Source organism: Perca flavescens, chromosome 16, assembly GCF_004354835.1.
Source record: "Perca flavescens isolate YP-PL-M2 chromosome 16, PFLA_1.0, whole genome shotgun sequence".
Taxonomy (NCBI): Eukaryota; Metazoa; Chordata; class Actinopteri; order Perciformes; family Percidae; genus Perca; species Perca flavescens.
In genome coordinates, this window is record NC_041346.1 from 32,069,493 (window position 1) to 32,086,043 (window position 16,551).

Here is a 16,551-nt window from a genome sequence, read left to right on the forward strand (position 1 = left end):
TTTTGCATATGAAACAACAACAGAAGGGAATGATTCAGAAAAGTTCCTTGCAAAAACTACCAAAAGATGCAGAAAACCGTGGATGTACTAACCGAGCGCACCATACTGACAACCTGCATCCAAAACCTGCAAGAAAGAATTAGGTCTATAGAACTGAAACAGAGAATTGAAAAGGAGAATCAGGCACTCCTGAAGAAACATGAACAAGACATAAAGGATAATAAGGAGTACACAATAGAACATGCAAAGCATCCGCAAAGTTAAAAAGACATAAAGGGAGGAAAGAAGTTGTGGGTAAATAAAATGGATCTCTCTGCTGTACAAAGTGTGAAGAGAACTGTCACTATCCATGCAATTGGTCCGTCAGGCGATAGACTCCAAACGACACATGCAAGTCCTGTGGGTGTAATGAGTCATATCATGTGAAAGAGACCTGGAGGTATGTGGAGGAGGAAATCACCAGCAAGGTGACTGTAAAAGCTATGAAAGAGAAGTATGAAAAGGGTCGAGCAGGCTTTGATAAGGCAAAAAAGCCTTTTTGGAAACTCTTGAGAAGGAAATAGACAAACTTCAGAAGGAAAAAAGATCAGTTGTTGGAGGAATCCTTTCAGCATGTTATCAAACTGAAGCAGATTGCCCTGAAGGTTGATGCAGTGTCCACTGCGTGACCACTTGGACTTCCTGATTGAGAGGATGAAGGACACAGTGAAGAAGAGGAAACTGGAAGAGATGAAAAGTCGAGCTGATGACAATGAAGGAACCACAGGGAGCTGGTAGCATAAGAGGCAAAGAACTAGATGAACTAGAATCACTGAGAGCAGACAGCTGTGTAGAAAACAATTGTAGTCTCACAATGATGATCAAATGTGTTTTATTATAATTCTGTTAAATGTAATCACATTTTATATGTTAAATGTGTGATTCCTGCATGGAAACAGCTCCTCTGTGGTGTAATGACTGTTTCTGTTTGTTCCTGTAGTTTCATGTTTAATCACCAAAAAGTTACTTCACTGAACAGATTAGACAACAGCTCTGGTTTTAAATGCAGTGAGGACCACCCCACACACACACACACACACACACTGCTGTTTAATGTTGAGTACAGCAGCTCCCTCCTCTATATCACAAACTGAAGTCAACTTTGCATGTATTGTTCTTTACTTTCTTGGTGTGAATTAGATGTTTTTAATGTTTTTTTCATGTGCTGGTCAGTATATATATATTATGTTGTTGCTTATGAAATCATATCCTGATTGATGCAGTTCTCTGTGAATCACTCATAAAATATCAGCTGTTTCTATTCTTGTAGTTTCATGTTTAATCACCACATTCTCACTCCCAACTCGTCACCATGTTGATGCTTGTTTAATACTACTCACTACCCCCTTTCAGATGTTTAGTCATGATTAGTTTGTATGTTATTTTGAGTGATTGAAAATATCATGATGGTCTTCATGATATAATATCTTGATTTATGTAGTTTTCTGTCAAATATTAATAAAATGTCTGCTTGAAATGAGTTTGCTCAGAGTGTCTTCACTGGATCATCAGCATCATCCTACAGTGAGCAATAGTAAAAGTGTGAGCTGTCAGATATAAAGCAAAAAGAGAATTTACACTTTATCATCAGTCTCCTTTATATGATCCAACTACATGTCTCATTCTCCCATTTAACTACTGTAGAGTTTTTCACAAATGTGTTTAAAACATTTAAAATAATGAATGTACAGGTCTGAGTGAATGACCAGTTAGGATGAAGCATTTTATGCAAAATATAACTTTGGCTGGAAGAAGGAGGTTTCGCCTTCAACAATTGAGATTTTCAATGGAGTGCTGAATCAAAATCCAACAGGCATGTTCCAAAAAGTGAAGGACATCTCAAGTTCCATTGGAAAGATCAAAAAATAATAATGAAATGACAGTAATTTGTGGTCCTTGGACGTGAGAACTTGAGATGTACTGCCTTTTTCTATATTTTTAATAATGTTGCAACATCACAAACAGATTAGAGAAATCAGTGATTAGATAATTGGGTTATGATGTTAAGGTCAATGTTCAAATGCTGCTGTCACATCCCGATAACTCTTTATAATTGTTATAAAACTGTTTTTGTGGCTCGTATCCTATCTACTGACTGGACCTCTGGTCTTGGTTCAAAGGTAGTTTCACAGAGATACATCTTCAGAAAGGAAAACTGTGTTTACAATTTATGATACAATTGAAACAAATGAGAGGCTTTGTTCACAGAGATTCTTTCAGAACAGATTTAGAGCTGCAACTAACAATTATGTCCATGGTGGATTAATGTGTGGATTATTTCCTGGATGAATGGATGAATTGTTTGGTCTCTAAAATGAGGATCAGGGTTTCCCAAACGCCCAACATTATGTCCTCAAATGTCTTGTTTTGTCCCCAACTCAAAGATATTCAGTTTCTTGTCACAGAGGAGAGAAAAAACTAGAAAATATTCACATTTAGCAAGCTGACATCACACAAGTTTCACCGTTCTCAAACTGATTAATCTATCAAAAATAATTGCCGATTAATTTAATAGTTGACAATTTATTGATTCATCTTTGCAGCTCTACTGTAAATCTTATTAACAGGAACAGGATACCTTAATAGAAAGTATTGATGTCCTTTGCACAACAGTGTTGGAATATAATTGTGATTACCTTTAAGGTTTTGAAATACTTCCATTTTTGAGATTCTCCATATTTGAGTAATATGTTGATTATTAGTCTGATAGTTTGTTCTGTGAATGTTGTCCTTGTTGGACATATTAACTAAACTAGTGGACTCTTAATCAACACTAACTATAAACCTGAAGGGCTCTCTTATCACCTGCAGCTACCTTTGTTTTATACACCTGTAAATACTGATTATTTTACTTTTTATTGCGAGTTCGTCTAAGGTAATCAAGGTGTACCTTCTCTTATCTAAAGATCTCTCCTCCCTCCTTCCCCCTCCTGTTTTAATTGATGATTTAAAGTCTTGACAATAAAATCTTTGAAAAAAGACTTCAGTGCATTCTGTGAAATGGCCCAGCATCCTCCTCCCTCTCTTCTGATATAAAATATAAACTGTTCTCTGCTCTCTCTGCCTCCTCAGTATCACAGACCAACAACACAGGTAAGAACACTTTAGACCTGGAAATACTTTACAATGATACTATCAGATGCGAATGCATGCGGAACATGTATTTGACATAACTAATAACTGAACATATAAATCTTTCAGTAACATTGAAATGAAAGCAGCTGTCATTTTGAACAATTTGAACTAAAGCATTTTGTTTATGCCTTCATCTGTGAAAGGTGAAATTGTTTTTTTTATTTAATTACTGGGCAGGTTAATAGCGCTGCTATTAAACTCACTGTGTTGACTTTAAATGACCAGAGAACATAATTATCTAATAAGAGAACAGCTGACAGGAGGTGAAGGTCACTGACTTGTTTCCCTTTCTTCCAGAGAACTCATAAACTGCTCCGTCCTCAAGCCCCGCTGAAGCTGTTGACATGGCAACGTGAGTAATACCAACATTTCTAAAAGCTGTTTCAGCTGTTGCAGTTTGAGTTTTCAATGTTGTCTCTGTTTTAACCTGTTGTTGCTGCAGATCTAACCTGATCTGGACCAGTTTATGTTCAGAGTTTTAGATTGAAATCTTTCACTAATCAACATCTTTTGGAAATCTATAATCAATATTCAATCTCTGGGTGAAAGAGATTCTCAGCTGAGGGAATACGTAATATATTCAAACTTGTTGAGCCTTAAAGTTACGTTAGTAATGCCACTGAAAGAAGCTGTGCAGTTACAGAAGCACAAACTATATTCATCATGTTGTCACGTACATGTATTCACTTGGTTTTTGCCAAAAATGCAATATGTTTACAGTGTTCACTCATGGGCTTCGGAAGCAAAAACAAATTGTGTGGGTCCTCTCTTGCTAGTCAGTGAAGATAACCATACAGTAGCAGCTTGGCTTTAATATTTGGAAACACAGAGCACTGGAAGAACAACTAGCTTCTCTCATTGACCAGGATTCAAAGAGCTGCTAAAACTGGTTGATTGATGTTAACAGTAGCTACTGCACCTAACAAAATGTCAAATAACTGTTTTATAATAACATGTGTATGTGTCCTATAATTCAATGCTGTAACAAAGACTACATGATGCCTTTAAAAGCAACAGGTGAACAATAATAATAATGAATATTCACATATGGAATGGGGTATCTGGGGGTCCTGCCCTAGGAAAATTTTGAGCATCAAATTTTCTGCATTCTGACACATTTTTAGGCACAAATGTATGGTAAAAACTTCATAATTTATGTCAAGGAAAATACAAAATTCTGCAAGTAACAATTCAAAATTTAAAATGTAACGGAATATAATGTAGTAAGGTTAGGAGGCTTTTCATCCGACTATGTCCAGTTCATTTTGATTAGTATGAACAGGGCATAGCCGTATCTTTATAAGGAGCACGTTTTGGTCCTTAGTTGGAAGTGTAGGAGTGACTTACATCAGGTAACTACTATTACAGTTGTAGCTCATTTGGGTTTAAATAAACTGTACTAAAACACAGGAAAAAGTAGGCTATTTAACGCTACTATGAGACGTTTTTACAGGTTATAAAACTGTCTCAATGTAATACCGATAGACGGCAGCGCGGCCGCCCAGACAGACGTCAAAGCTCCGGCAGAAGGAGAGCTCTAAGTCCGTTAGCAGCGGTTTCTCACTGCGCCGCCGGTCCCCAGAGCAGCATGGTCACCGGGAGAGTCCGGTGCATATACAGTACTGGCTGTGGCTGAGAGGGAATTCAGCTGGCTGCTGAAAGTCAAACATTTTGGCGCTTGTGATTTTCCTTTGGCGCCTGCTAAAACCTCTTTGGGGGGGGCGCCAAAACTTTCTCTATGCAGGAAAAACCCTGGTTTAGTGACAGTGTATGGGCTAACAGCCAGAGCCACCTGAGCAGCTGACATGATAAGATACTTTGTTTACTTTTTTTTTATTATAAAGAGCTTTATTTAAGGTTTTACAAATTACAAATTTACAGGTTACATTTAAACATACAGTAGGCAACGTTAAAACAACAATCAATATAAACAATACAACAATTACAAAAATTTAACTAGTAAAACAAAATGTGCAAATTGAGCTTAAGGTGTGTCCACAGAGCATGGAGAGTCTCATAAAGTGCATATAGTCTTTTATAAAGTGCATGGAGTATTTCATAAAGTGCTGAGGTTCACAAGTTCAAGGTGTCCCAAGGAAGGAGCTGTTTTCTATCAAGGGTTCTTCTTCTCTTGAGCTCAGTGAGCCCTTGTTTGCACACTTCATCGCTACTTATGAAAGTCTGTTGTATAGTCATACAACATCTAGTTTTCCACAGCTTAAAACAAACAATACATATGATTACTTGTAGTAGTTCCTTTTGTTTCTCTGATAGAGATTCGTCAACAATACAGTACATGACAGATTTATATGAAAGATCAATATTTACACCATACCCTACTAATGTGTCCCAGACCTCTTTAGATCTATAGCAGTCAATTAGTAGATGCTGCTGTGTCTCATCTTCATTACAATTAGTCATGGGACATTTTTTTGTTTTTACATAACAACTCCAAGAAACAGTAGCTCTGACAGCTAGTCTATTTACAGATATCAGCCATCTCATATCGCGGATGCTCTCTGAAAGGTTTTTATTGTTTAAAAATTTCAGGAACTGGGTTCCTTCGTAAGTGTTAAATTTTTATAGTTTATACATCCACCATATTTATAATCATTAATTTTTTTTAAAATCATTTTACTTGGAAGGCCATTCCAGTCAATTTTAAGATTTTCATATTCATATATGAAATCACCATGAATGAGATTGTACTCTGGACCTTGTCCGGCTCTCCCTCTCCTTTTCCTCCACTTGGAGCGATCACCGATCCAGAGAGCATTCCTGGAGATGGCTGCTGACACGTTTTTAACAAAAGCTATGTACAATTTAATTTGCATATCTATTGCCCCTAGCCCCCCATATTCTTTACTGAGTTCTCTTTTTGTTACTTCCCTGGTTGTACCCCAAACTAAGTTTACACACTGTTTATTTAATTTCATTATTATTTTGTGAGATGGAGGAAGGATGTTTGCCAAAAACAGGAGTTTGGATAGGATGAAAGTTTTAACAATATTGACTCTTGATTTATAATTGGTGTTTTTATTTTCCCATTTTTTAACTTCTTAACTTCACATAGTTTATTTTCCCAGTTTTTTTCACTACAGTCTTGATTACAAATGATCAAGCCCAAGATTTTAATTTCATCCTTTACTTTAATGTTGATATCACGTTTGTTACTTTCCGCTCCGATCCAAACTCCCTCTGTCTTATCATGGTTTAATTTAGCCCCTAAAGCCAGTTCATATAGGTTCAGGTGATTAGTTAACACATCCATCTCCATCTGATTCTTAATGACAACAGTGACATCATCTGCGTAGGCCATGGCAGTGATTTTGGGCACGAGCCCAACACGTGTACCAGATATGAGCCTCTCAGAGTTTATCTTTTTTTTAATAAGAGGGCTGATGGCCAGGGGCGTATAGAGCGGCACTAAGAGGACAGACCTGTTTCACCCCTCTCTACATTAAAATATTCTGTTAAAACACCATTTACATTAATACACACACTAGACTTAACATACAGACATCTGATCAAATGGATAAAACTTTCTGGGAAGCCATAAGACTTCATTACAGCCCATAAATAGTCTCTAGAAATATACCGTAATCAAAGGCTTTTTTGGTCCAGCCCGATTATATAAAAGTCCTTTTAGCAGGTTTATTTATCATTTCTCTCAATATACAAAGGTTATCCCACATTAGACGGCCTTTAATGGCACACGTTTGTTCTTTTTCTATAATTTCATCTAATATATTATTTAATCTATTCATAATTACTTTGGCTAATATTTTATAATCAGTATTCATTATAGTCAGATGTCTGTATCAATGTCGTTTTCATTGCCTTTCTTATAAAGCAAACACATTACACCCTGATAAAAGGATCCCCCCATACAGCCACTGTTCACACCTTCATTATACATCTCTGTGAGGACGTTTGTTACATCATCGATATTTAACTGATAAAACTTTGTAGACAGGCCATCAGGGCCGGGGCTTTTACCAACGTTTAGTTGTTTGATGGCTTGTGTCACTTCATCATTTCTTATGTTTCCCACAAGTTCCGTAAAGCTCAGTGAGCTGTATGAGGGAAGCTTATCTAATAAAATATTTACACAGCCACTATCTATTTCTATATGTTTATATGCTTCTGTACATAATTCTCTGATCACTTGTCTTTTCTGCTTTTCATCAAACACTGCATCACTGTCTTGTTTCTTTATAGATTTAATAAATTTGCTTTGAATTTGCTGTTGTCCTGCTTTAAGAGTATGTATTAAATTTCCTCTATTATCTGTATTTGTTTGTTTATAAATGTTATACAATATTTCATTATTAAGGTGATCTCTTTGTGTTTTTAATTCTGACATGTTTTCATCATCTGAATTTGATCTTTTCTTCATCTGTTTTAAGTTAACGTATTGTTCCATTAAAGCTTTATATTTTATACTTTGTTTACCTTGCTGAGAGCAGCAGATGCAAGTAGTGAAAACACGGAATGGAGTTTAATTTATATGGACTCTGAATGAGCCAAGTGGAATGGATTGGAGGAAGCAGTAGCATGTAAGTCAAGGCTGTAGCTAAAACGCGGAGGGAGTTTAATGTATTTGGGCATTCCTCAAGTGGAATGGATTTGACTGACGGCGCTCTGATAAGTAAAACAGACAGATGTGCTGAAAAGTGAGTCCCGCCCACATACAATGGTTCCGACGCCCATGTGTTCACTGCCTCTAAAAGAACCAGGCAAACATGCGCATGTGAGCCCATTCTGTGGGCAGAGGTAAACCCACTCTAATCACATGTTGGCCTCCTGTGGGTTAGTCTGCTGTGTGGGGCCCACAGCAATTTTGCCCTTAGAGGCCCCTATGTTGGTTTTCTGTGGGCAAGCAACTATGGGCTTGCCCACAGTAAATAACCATAAGTAGTGATTCTAAAATCTTTTTAAAATAAAACCTATTTTATTTCCTCATATATTTATTTTCAGGAAAAAAAATGTATTTAAAATTGAATACATCAATAGTTCTCTATATTATTGATTCACTTTTGATGTTTTTATTGGTCCTGATTACACTGCTAGGATTTTGCAACTAATAGATCACAAATTAGAAAATGTATTAGTCTATATCACAGGTAATATTCAATCGATAAAATTCATTTCACGTTGGATTTTCCTAAGGACCTGTTCCTCTTGACTGAAGTAAGAGGCACCGATCAAGCCATTTAGTACAAGAGTCAAAAGACACCAAACGCACCGTTTTATGTGAACGTACACAGAGGATGACAGAGTTGATAATCACCATGGTGATATCCATTATCTCTGACTTGGGTTTTGTCTAAACTGAATATATTACATTATTACAATACTCGCCTACATTATTACCACTATTACTGCTTCTTTAATGTACAGATTCAGCGGCCGAGCATGTGTCAGTGGGTTTTGATTAAAACAACTCAATTGAGACTTTTTGGTTAAATTAATTACTTTTTAGTTATTTTTAACTTATTTTATAACATGAAAACATCACCTCCCCATCTGACCCCCCCTTCCAAATCGCAATCACCACCTCCCTATACAAATTTAAGAAAAGATTAAACAATAGCCAAATCCAATACAATAAAATAACAAAATAGAAACAAACTGTAAATCTAATTAACATATTATATAAATATGATAACATCATAAGTGCATTGCCTACGTGCCTACGTCCACTGTACATAGCCTCCTAGGAGCCCCCCAGAAAGTTTACGTACTTTTCCCATTTTTTTGTGTGTGAACATTTAATCTTGCAAATCGTTTGTATGACATTGTTATGTCCCTATCGTGTCTAGGGGAAGAAACCGGGGGGAAAAACAAGGGAAAGGCAGAAAAAGTTCAAGATACATCAAATAATTTATTGTTAAACTAACAAACTGAAAACGGTCTTCACAAAAGGGAGACGCATAAATCACAAAAGGAGCAAATAATCTCAATTAACATTAGCTTCACAGCACGTGTCTGAAACCACACATACGCAGCTTCCACACTGGACAACCTGGTTTGGTTCTCTGGCTCAACTCTGGCTATCTCACAGCAAAACACAAACAGAACAATAAGGCACGTAACAGACATTTTTTCAAATGCTGACACTCCAGCCATCTCACAAGCCAATTCTTGGATTGAAAGTATCCATTCGTTCCTCCATCCGTTTAAAATAATCTGTCTGCCTATCATTAACTAGTCTGGACCCAACTGATTATTTGCTTATACATTATGATATATGATATATATATAATATGATTGACCCATCTCCTAGAACAAATAATCTTGGGATGAATGCAACCTGGGTCCCTGCAATTCGACATAGGTTATCATGTATCCCAGTCCAGAATTCTTGGACCTTGTCACAGGACCATAGCACATGATGGAATTGGTCGTCCTCTGTCTTACATTTCCAACAATTCTGGTCTTCAGACCAAGTCTAAACAATTTGGAGGGCATCCAGTAGAAGAAATGCATAATCTTTAAACTATTACTACTACTTAATCTAAAAAACTGAATGAGGCACAACCCTCACATCGTGTGACATAGTTTTATTTTTATTCTGGCCCATTGCTCATCATCCAGTGTAATACTCCTTTCTCAAAGTTCATCAACACCTTATCTAAACATTCTGGTGCCTCGGGTCTGAAGAACTGGATCAAAACAATCCCCACTAAGAGATGGGGGAAGTTGAAAATATTTAAAGAAATCGGAAACTAGGGATTCCAAATTGCTGTACCACATCCTCAAAGAATTTTGATACTTGATGAGGCATTTAGATATGGATCCAGTTCCAAGGAGCCCTTACCAGCGGGTGCCAGACTTGTTGGACTGTGCGAACACAGCCTCCTCTTTAATTCCTTCAACCAGCTTCTTGAAAAGGTCGGAAGCGATAAAATGCGCATATCCAAAACCTGTTGATATCCAAGTCTTTGATAATGTTTAAAAGTAGCAGTGTTTCTCCTTCTTATCGGGTCTGCAGCCCTGCAAACTGTCGGCTGGTTGGTTTGTGTACAGCAACCATAGCAATGCACAGAGCTGACCATAAGCCTGCAGTAAAACCCTGATTGAGATGCATATTCAGAATGCGCTGTATACATGTCCAAAGAATGCCTCTAAAACCTGAATAATACCGAATATCCCACATTTTAATCGGAAAATGCTATATTTGGAAAAAAAAGCCATATTCGGAATATCCAACCGGAAAAATGCATGTAAAAATACTCAGGGATCCAGAGTAGACAGGGTATTGATTGGACACAAAAAGTAATGTATCATCCGCATATAGCATAAGTTTATGGACACAACAAAGGAGTAAGGGGCAAGCTTTGTCTTGTTCTCCTTTCAAGAGCAAAATATATTATCTGACAAGCACGAATAAACACCACCTGATCGGGATAAATTAAAACATGAATTACCTTATTTAATCTGTTCGCCAAAATGTTTAAAAAAATCGTAATGTCTAACTGCATTAAGGAAATTGGGCGGTAATTGTTATAGTGTCCTGGGTTACAAAACAATATATGACATTTAGGTGACGCTTTTATCCAAAGCAACTCCCAATTAAGTGCTTTCATCCATGAAGGTACAAACTCTGGACAGAAAGAAACGAGCACAAGCACATTAGCTTCGGAAGAGATGTGTTTTTAGCCTGTGACGGAAGATGTGTAGACTTTCAGCCGTCCTAATGTCAATGGGGAGCTCGTTCCATGGTTTAGGGGCCAGGACAGCAAAAAGTATTAACAGACATAAACAGGATTTCGTTGAGTGATTGGATGTCCCTTGCTGTGAGGGAACAGCAGGCAGGTTGGCCAATGCAGAGCTGATATTTTAACTGACTGTTCTCTCAGGCCATTCTGTGACATTCTTCGCTTAATCTGTTTCAGCGTGTTTTGCACTGTGCACTATTCCTCTTATAAAATGAAGCATGTTGTACAATGCGTCCCCTGATCACAGCCTTTAAGGCCCCCACATGCAACCCCTGAAGACGACACTGAGGACCAATTTATCGCCAAATACTCAGACCTAGGCCATTTTTGTTACTTGGTGATGAGGCTGATTGTTTTAAATACGAATCTAATATTAGATGTTGTTACTGCACAGCTTATGGATATTTTATAGATTCATGTTTTGAGCGCTCAACAAGGTAAAATAGTTTGGCCCCAGTAGGTAGAGTGATGTTATTTTATTTCCTTCTATGTTCAGTATTTTTGAGCTCATGTCTTTACTTTTCTACAGGAACACCTCATCCAAATATCACAAAATCCCCCGCAAGGTTCTAATCCAAGGATCTCCTGCTGTCTACCGGCTGAAACTTGAGAAGGAGAACATTCAACCTCAGAGAACAGTTAAAGATAACATTGGAACTCTGACAAGAATGACTCTTGGTGAAAAAAATCCAAACAAGATAAACAAAACCATCTTACTTGTTGGTGAAACAGGAACAGGAAAATCTACTCTGATCAATGCTCTGGTCAACTACGCCATGGGAGTGGAGTGGGAGGATGATGTCTGGTTTCAGATCGTAGAGGAGGAGAAGAGAAGTCAATCAGAAAGTCAGACATCAGATGTGATCGTGTACCAGATCTTTGGGTTTGAAGATAAAACTCTGCCCTACTCTCTGACCATCATCGATACTCCTGGATATGGAGACACCAGAGGGATCGAACAGGATGCCATCGTCAGTCAAAGATTATTAGACTTGTTTCACTCAAAGGATGGAGTTCATGAGATTAATGCAGTGGGTCTGGTGCTGAAAGCGAGTGAGAATCGACTGACTGACCGATTGAGGTACATCTTTAATTCAGTGATCTCTCTGTTTGGAAAAGACATAGAGAAGAACATTGTTGCTCTCATCACACACTCAAATGGTCTGACACCTGAAAATGTTCTGAAAGCTCTCGAGGCTGCAAACATTAAATGTGCCAAAGATGAAGAGAATGAGACTGTTCACTTCATGTTTGATAACTGCCAGAGCACTCAGAAAACAAAGAAAAATAAGGTTGCTTTGAAAAGGGCATGGGAAGTAACAAAGGACCAAATGGGCCAATTCGCTGATTTCCTGACAGAAAATCCCCCTCAAAAGCTGGAGACAACTGTTGAAGTGTTGAATACACATACCAAACTGACAGCCTGCATCCAAGACCTGCAAGACAGAATTGAGTCAATTGATCTAAAACAGACAGAAATCCAGCAGACTCAGGAAGGTCTGAAGAAGTATGAACAAGAGATGAAGAACAATAAGAACTTTACTGTAGAAGTTGATGAGGTCTACACAGATACAGAACCTATCAATGGTGGGATGTGGGGGTTATGGTTCTATGAAGGAGCTGTCTGCTGCAAAACGTGTCAGAGGAACTGTCATTATCCTGAATGCACAGTGGCCTGGTATCCAAGAGACTGTGAGGTCATGAGTGGTGGCCGCTGCACTGTATGTCGTTGTTCTGTATCAGCTCATGTCAAAGAAGAGTGGAAGTATGTGAACAAGACAAGAAAAGTGAAAAAGACCCTGCAAGATGTGAAGGACAAGTATGAAAGGAACAAGGCAGGAAGTGAGAGCGAGTTGAGCCTTTTGGAAACTCTTAAGAAAAACATGGAAGAACTTCAGAAAGAAAAAGATCAGTTGTTGGAAGAGTCCTTTCAGCATGTTGTCAAACTGGAGCAAATTGCCCTGAATGTTAATTCAGTGTCCACTTATGACCACTTGGACTTCCTGATTGAGAAGATGACGGAGAAAGAGGACACAGGGAAGAAGAGGAAACTGAAAGAGATGAAAGGTCGAATGGATAAAGATGAAGGAATCAAAGCAGCGCTACAATATGGGTTTAGTAAACTAACAGGAGCTGGTAAAGCAAAGAGACAAAGAACTACATGATCAGAATCCCTGTGAGAAAATAACTGTAGAAAACAAGGTCTACACTACAAATGTGTTTCATTTCATTTAATAAATATTACATTGCGATCACCTTTTAAATGTCAAATGTGTAATTCCTGAAAAAAGTGCCCTCTGTGGTGTAATGACTGTTTCTGTTTGTTCTTGTAGTTTCATGTTTAATCACCACATTCTCACTCCCAACACGCATGGTCAGGAACCCCTGACGCACTTGGTCAAGTCCAATTTGGTGTAATTTTTTAATGTGCTTGGTCAGGAACCCCTGGTGCCACTTCTTAACAATCTGGGCACCTCTGTGGGGTCATTTTCAATGTGCAGGGTAAAACCACTTAGTTAGGGTTGGGAAAAGATGGTGGTTAAAAGATATGATGTGTGTTTAAGTGACACACAGGACAAGAAAGGAACACGAACCCCGGTCTCCTGGGGGAAAGTCCTGTGTTGCTTGTTTTATTTTCGGTCTCTAATACTAATTCCTACCGTTGTGGCTCTTCATACTTTAAGGGTGCCTTGTGCATCGGTATCTGACACTGAGGGCCACTGACCAAGCATCAGCATGTTGATGAGTTGGGAGTGAGAATGTCTTGGTTTAAACAGCTCTGGTTTTAAATGCAGTGAGGACGCCCCCTGCTGTTTAATGTTGAGTACAGCAGCTCCCTCCCTCCATATCGCAAACTGCAGTCAGATCACAAATACATTTATTATTCTTTACTTTCTTTGTGTGAGTTAAATGTTTCAAATGATTTCCTAATGTGCTGTTCAGTCAATACAGGGCTGTGATTCATTCTGATGTGTTTTAGTGATTATTTTGTACTACTTTTGTTTCTTTATTTTGAGTGATTAAATATATTCTGTTGTTCTAAATGATATAATATCCTGTCTGACGTAGTTTTCTGTGAATCATTAATAAAATATCTGCTTGATGAAACCAGTTTGCTCCGAGTGCCTTCATTGGATCATCAGCAGCTTTTTGAGTCTGTCAAACTTTCTTCAAGAAACGTCTGTTTGTCTTTGTTATGTTAATTATACAATTGTATGTTATAGACTTAGTCCTTGCCTCACTAGATACACTATATACTCACAGAAATACATAAAAAGATAGTTTACACTTAGAACTTAAAAGTTCTGAATATGTTGATGTGTTGTGTGTTAACGTCCTGATAATTACTTTTTACACTGGTTATAAAATTATTTTATTGTTTTCTGGTTCATATCCTATCATCTGGTTTTAAAGGTTTAAAAAGACAGATATATATACACATTTTCTAATAATACATTCACTGAGATGATGTGAGAGTAGATATAAAAAATGCTCTAGAAGAAAGAAGGATTGGTAGGTTCACAAAGTTCAATTTTCAGATGAAAGAGGCTTTGTTCAGAATTTTTACAGAAATAAATGTAAAAGATGTAGCGCTTCCATGATTGTTTCCATGGTGGATTAATGTCTGGATTAATGGGTTAGTTGTTTGGTCTCTAAAATGTCTGCCAATGGTGAAAAATGTGGATCGGTGTTTCCCAAAGATGAAGTCCTGAAATGTCGTGTGTGTGTGTGTGTGTGTGTGTGTGTGGTGACATCTCCTGGGGAATATACCTATTATGGGAAGCATCATATCATATAACATTCAACAAAAATGTATATCAAAATCATTTCTTTAAACCAAAATTTCACTTGTACTACTCATGTTTGGTTTTAGCTTGTGTCTTATCTCTGTGTGTATGTGTGTGTGTGTGTGTCTCCTCCTCTGGCTGTCCTCTCTCAAAGAAAGAAGGATTTCTCCAGGGTACATAAACACACTGTTATTCTTTTTGTAATTTATGACATCATTAATTAACAACTCAATGTATTCCTCACAAAGGTGTGTCAAGGTGTACAGCTTACCATCACCCAGAACTATAAAACGATATTTACTGTCTTTTCTATTTAAACCTTGAGGAAAGAAAAACGACAAAACAACAGAGAATCAAAACCTTTAACATTCCCTGCAGAATGTTATGTTTAGCTGTGGGAGACATTAGGTGCTCGAGCATAGACCCACTGCATTTACTGCTCGAAGGTCCTGAATGAAACACAACTTTAACATTTGTAATAAAAATGATTCTTCTTATTTATGTTACTTGAGAGAATAAGTGTACGTGTTGGAGAATCTAAACACGGAACTATAAACCCCATCCGTCAATAAAGAGTTAAAAACACGGTCGGATTTCTGTCGATTACTACCTGTTATAGCGTGTACTGATGTTTCTGGGGCCTGTAGTCCGAACGCAGCTTGATGACTACAGGTTAACAATTTATCAATCAATCCACGTCACATTTGTGTGTTTTGCCCAGAGATAACGCTGTACCTGAGACAAAAGGTGGTGAAACATCAGTATATAAAATGTTGTTTTTACCGTGTGAATATGCATCTATTGTAGTCACAGGTTCACTGAATATGTAAAACACTGTGAATACAAGGCCTACGCTGTCGTATAGGTTTTCTATAGTCTCCTGTCGATGGAGACAAATAAAAACATTATCAGTAATGTCAGTCCAGTCAGTCAGCCAAAGAGTGATTTTTATCAAACAGCACAACTTTAAAGCCAGTGGGCAAAAGAATAAACATTCCTAAGACCCGTGGGTGAAAGAATGTCTTCAATTTCAAAATCGACATTTTCAAATGCAATCTGCATAACAAATTTACAGGACACTCAGATGGAAGGGAGAAAAACAATGAACATTTTCCTTTCTTATCTGGTTCAGGATCCCAAGGATCTGAATATACTCAAATCATAAGAATGGTGAACTTCTCTGAGATAACCATTCTTCTAACCATTTCTCTAAGGGAAAAAAACCCTAGTTTACCAGAGAGCTTCTGATTTGAAGAACAAAACTTCACTAAACCCAAATTGTTGCTCCCGAATCAACTAAAAATCCAATTTTCTTCCCTTGTATAATTAACACCATGGTTGGCAATTTGTATACACACCAGACAAACACATTGAATACTTGGACATATTTTAATTAAACCAAAGTTTGGTCTTTGAGTATTTATTTACATTTGCAAATGGAGAAAACAGTTTCAAAAGGTACACGCAGCACAACTGAAAATGTCTTTCTAACCTAAAATCTAAACATCCAAACATCATATAGTGAAAACATCTGTTAAGCCACCCCTCTAAATGTATCTTTTAGTATGGCCATAGTTGAAGAGAGGACATCATTACAGTCAAACCATTGTCTCACCTTCCCCTCTGCTCCTGTACCTAACATTAGCCTAAACAACAGTTTCTCAGGAGACAGAAACCTACGTAGTTCTCACTGTTGTAAACAGTCATCGGCCTTCTCCACTTCTATTTAAGCAAAAAGTCAACAATGTGAGGAGCTTCAAACTAGTAGAACTAAATAACTTTCTAGGCTATAGTTCACGGTTGCCAACTATTTCACTTGGAGCCTTTTGAATCTACACATGAAGAAGCTAAATCTTGTGGCGTTG

General features: G+C 37.6%; 1 protein-coding gene across 2 annotated transcripts; it reads left to right on the forward strand.

Annotated features, from left to right (window-relative positions):
* Positions 1-3,119: 3,119 nt before the first annotated feature.
* On the forward strand, positions 3,120-13,145 carry LOC114570784 (uncharacterized). 2 transcript variants are annotated; one of them, XM_028601346.1, is made up of 3 exons: positions 3,120-3,132; positions 3,472-3,526; positions 11,428-13,145. In XM_028601346.1, exons 2-3 carry the CDS (start codon positions 3,519-3,521, stop codon positions 13,061-13,063), a joined length of 1,644 nt encoding a protein of 547 aa, XP_028457147.1. In that variant the 5' UTR covers positions 3,120-3,132; positions 3,472-3,518; the 3' UTR covers positions 13,064-13,145. The 2 variants fall into 2 exon arrangements, with proteins under 2 accessions (XP_028457147.1, XP_028457146.1); XM_028601345.1 differs by lacking the exon at positions 3,120-3,132 and having other exon boundaries at positions 3,452-3,526.
* The last annotated feature ends 3,406 nt before the right edge of the window (positions 13,146-16,551 follow it).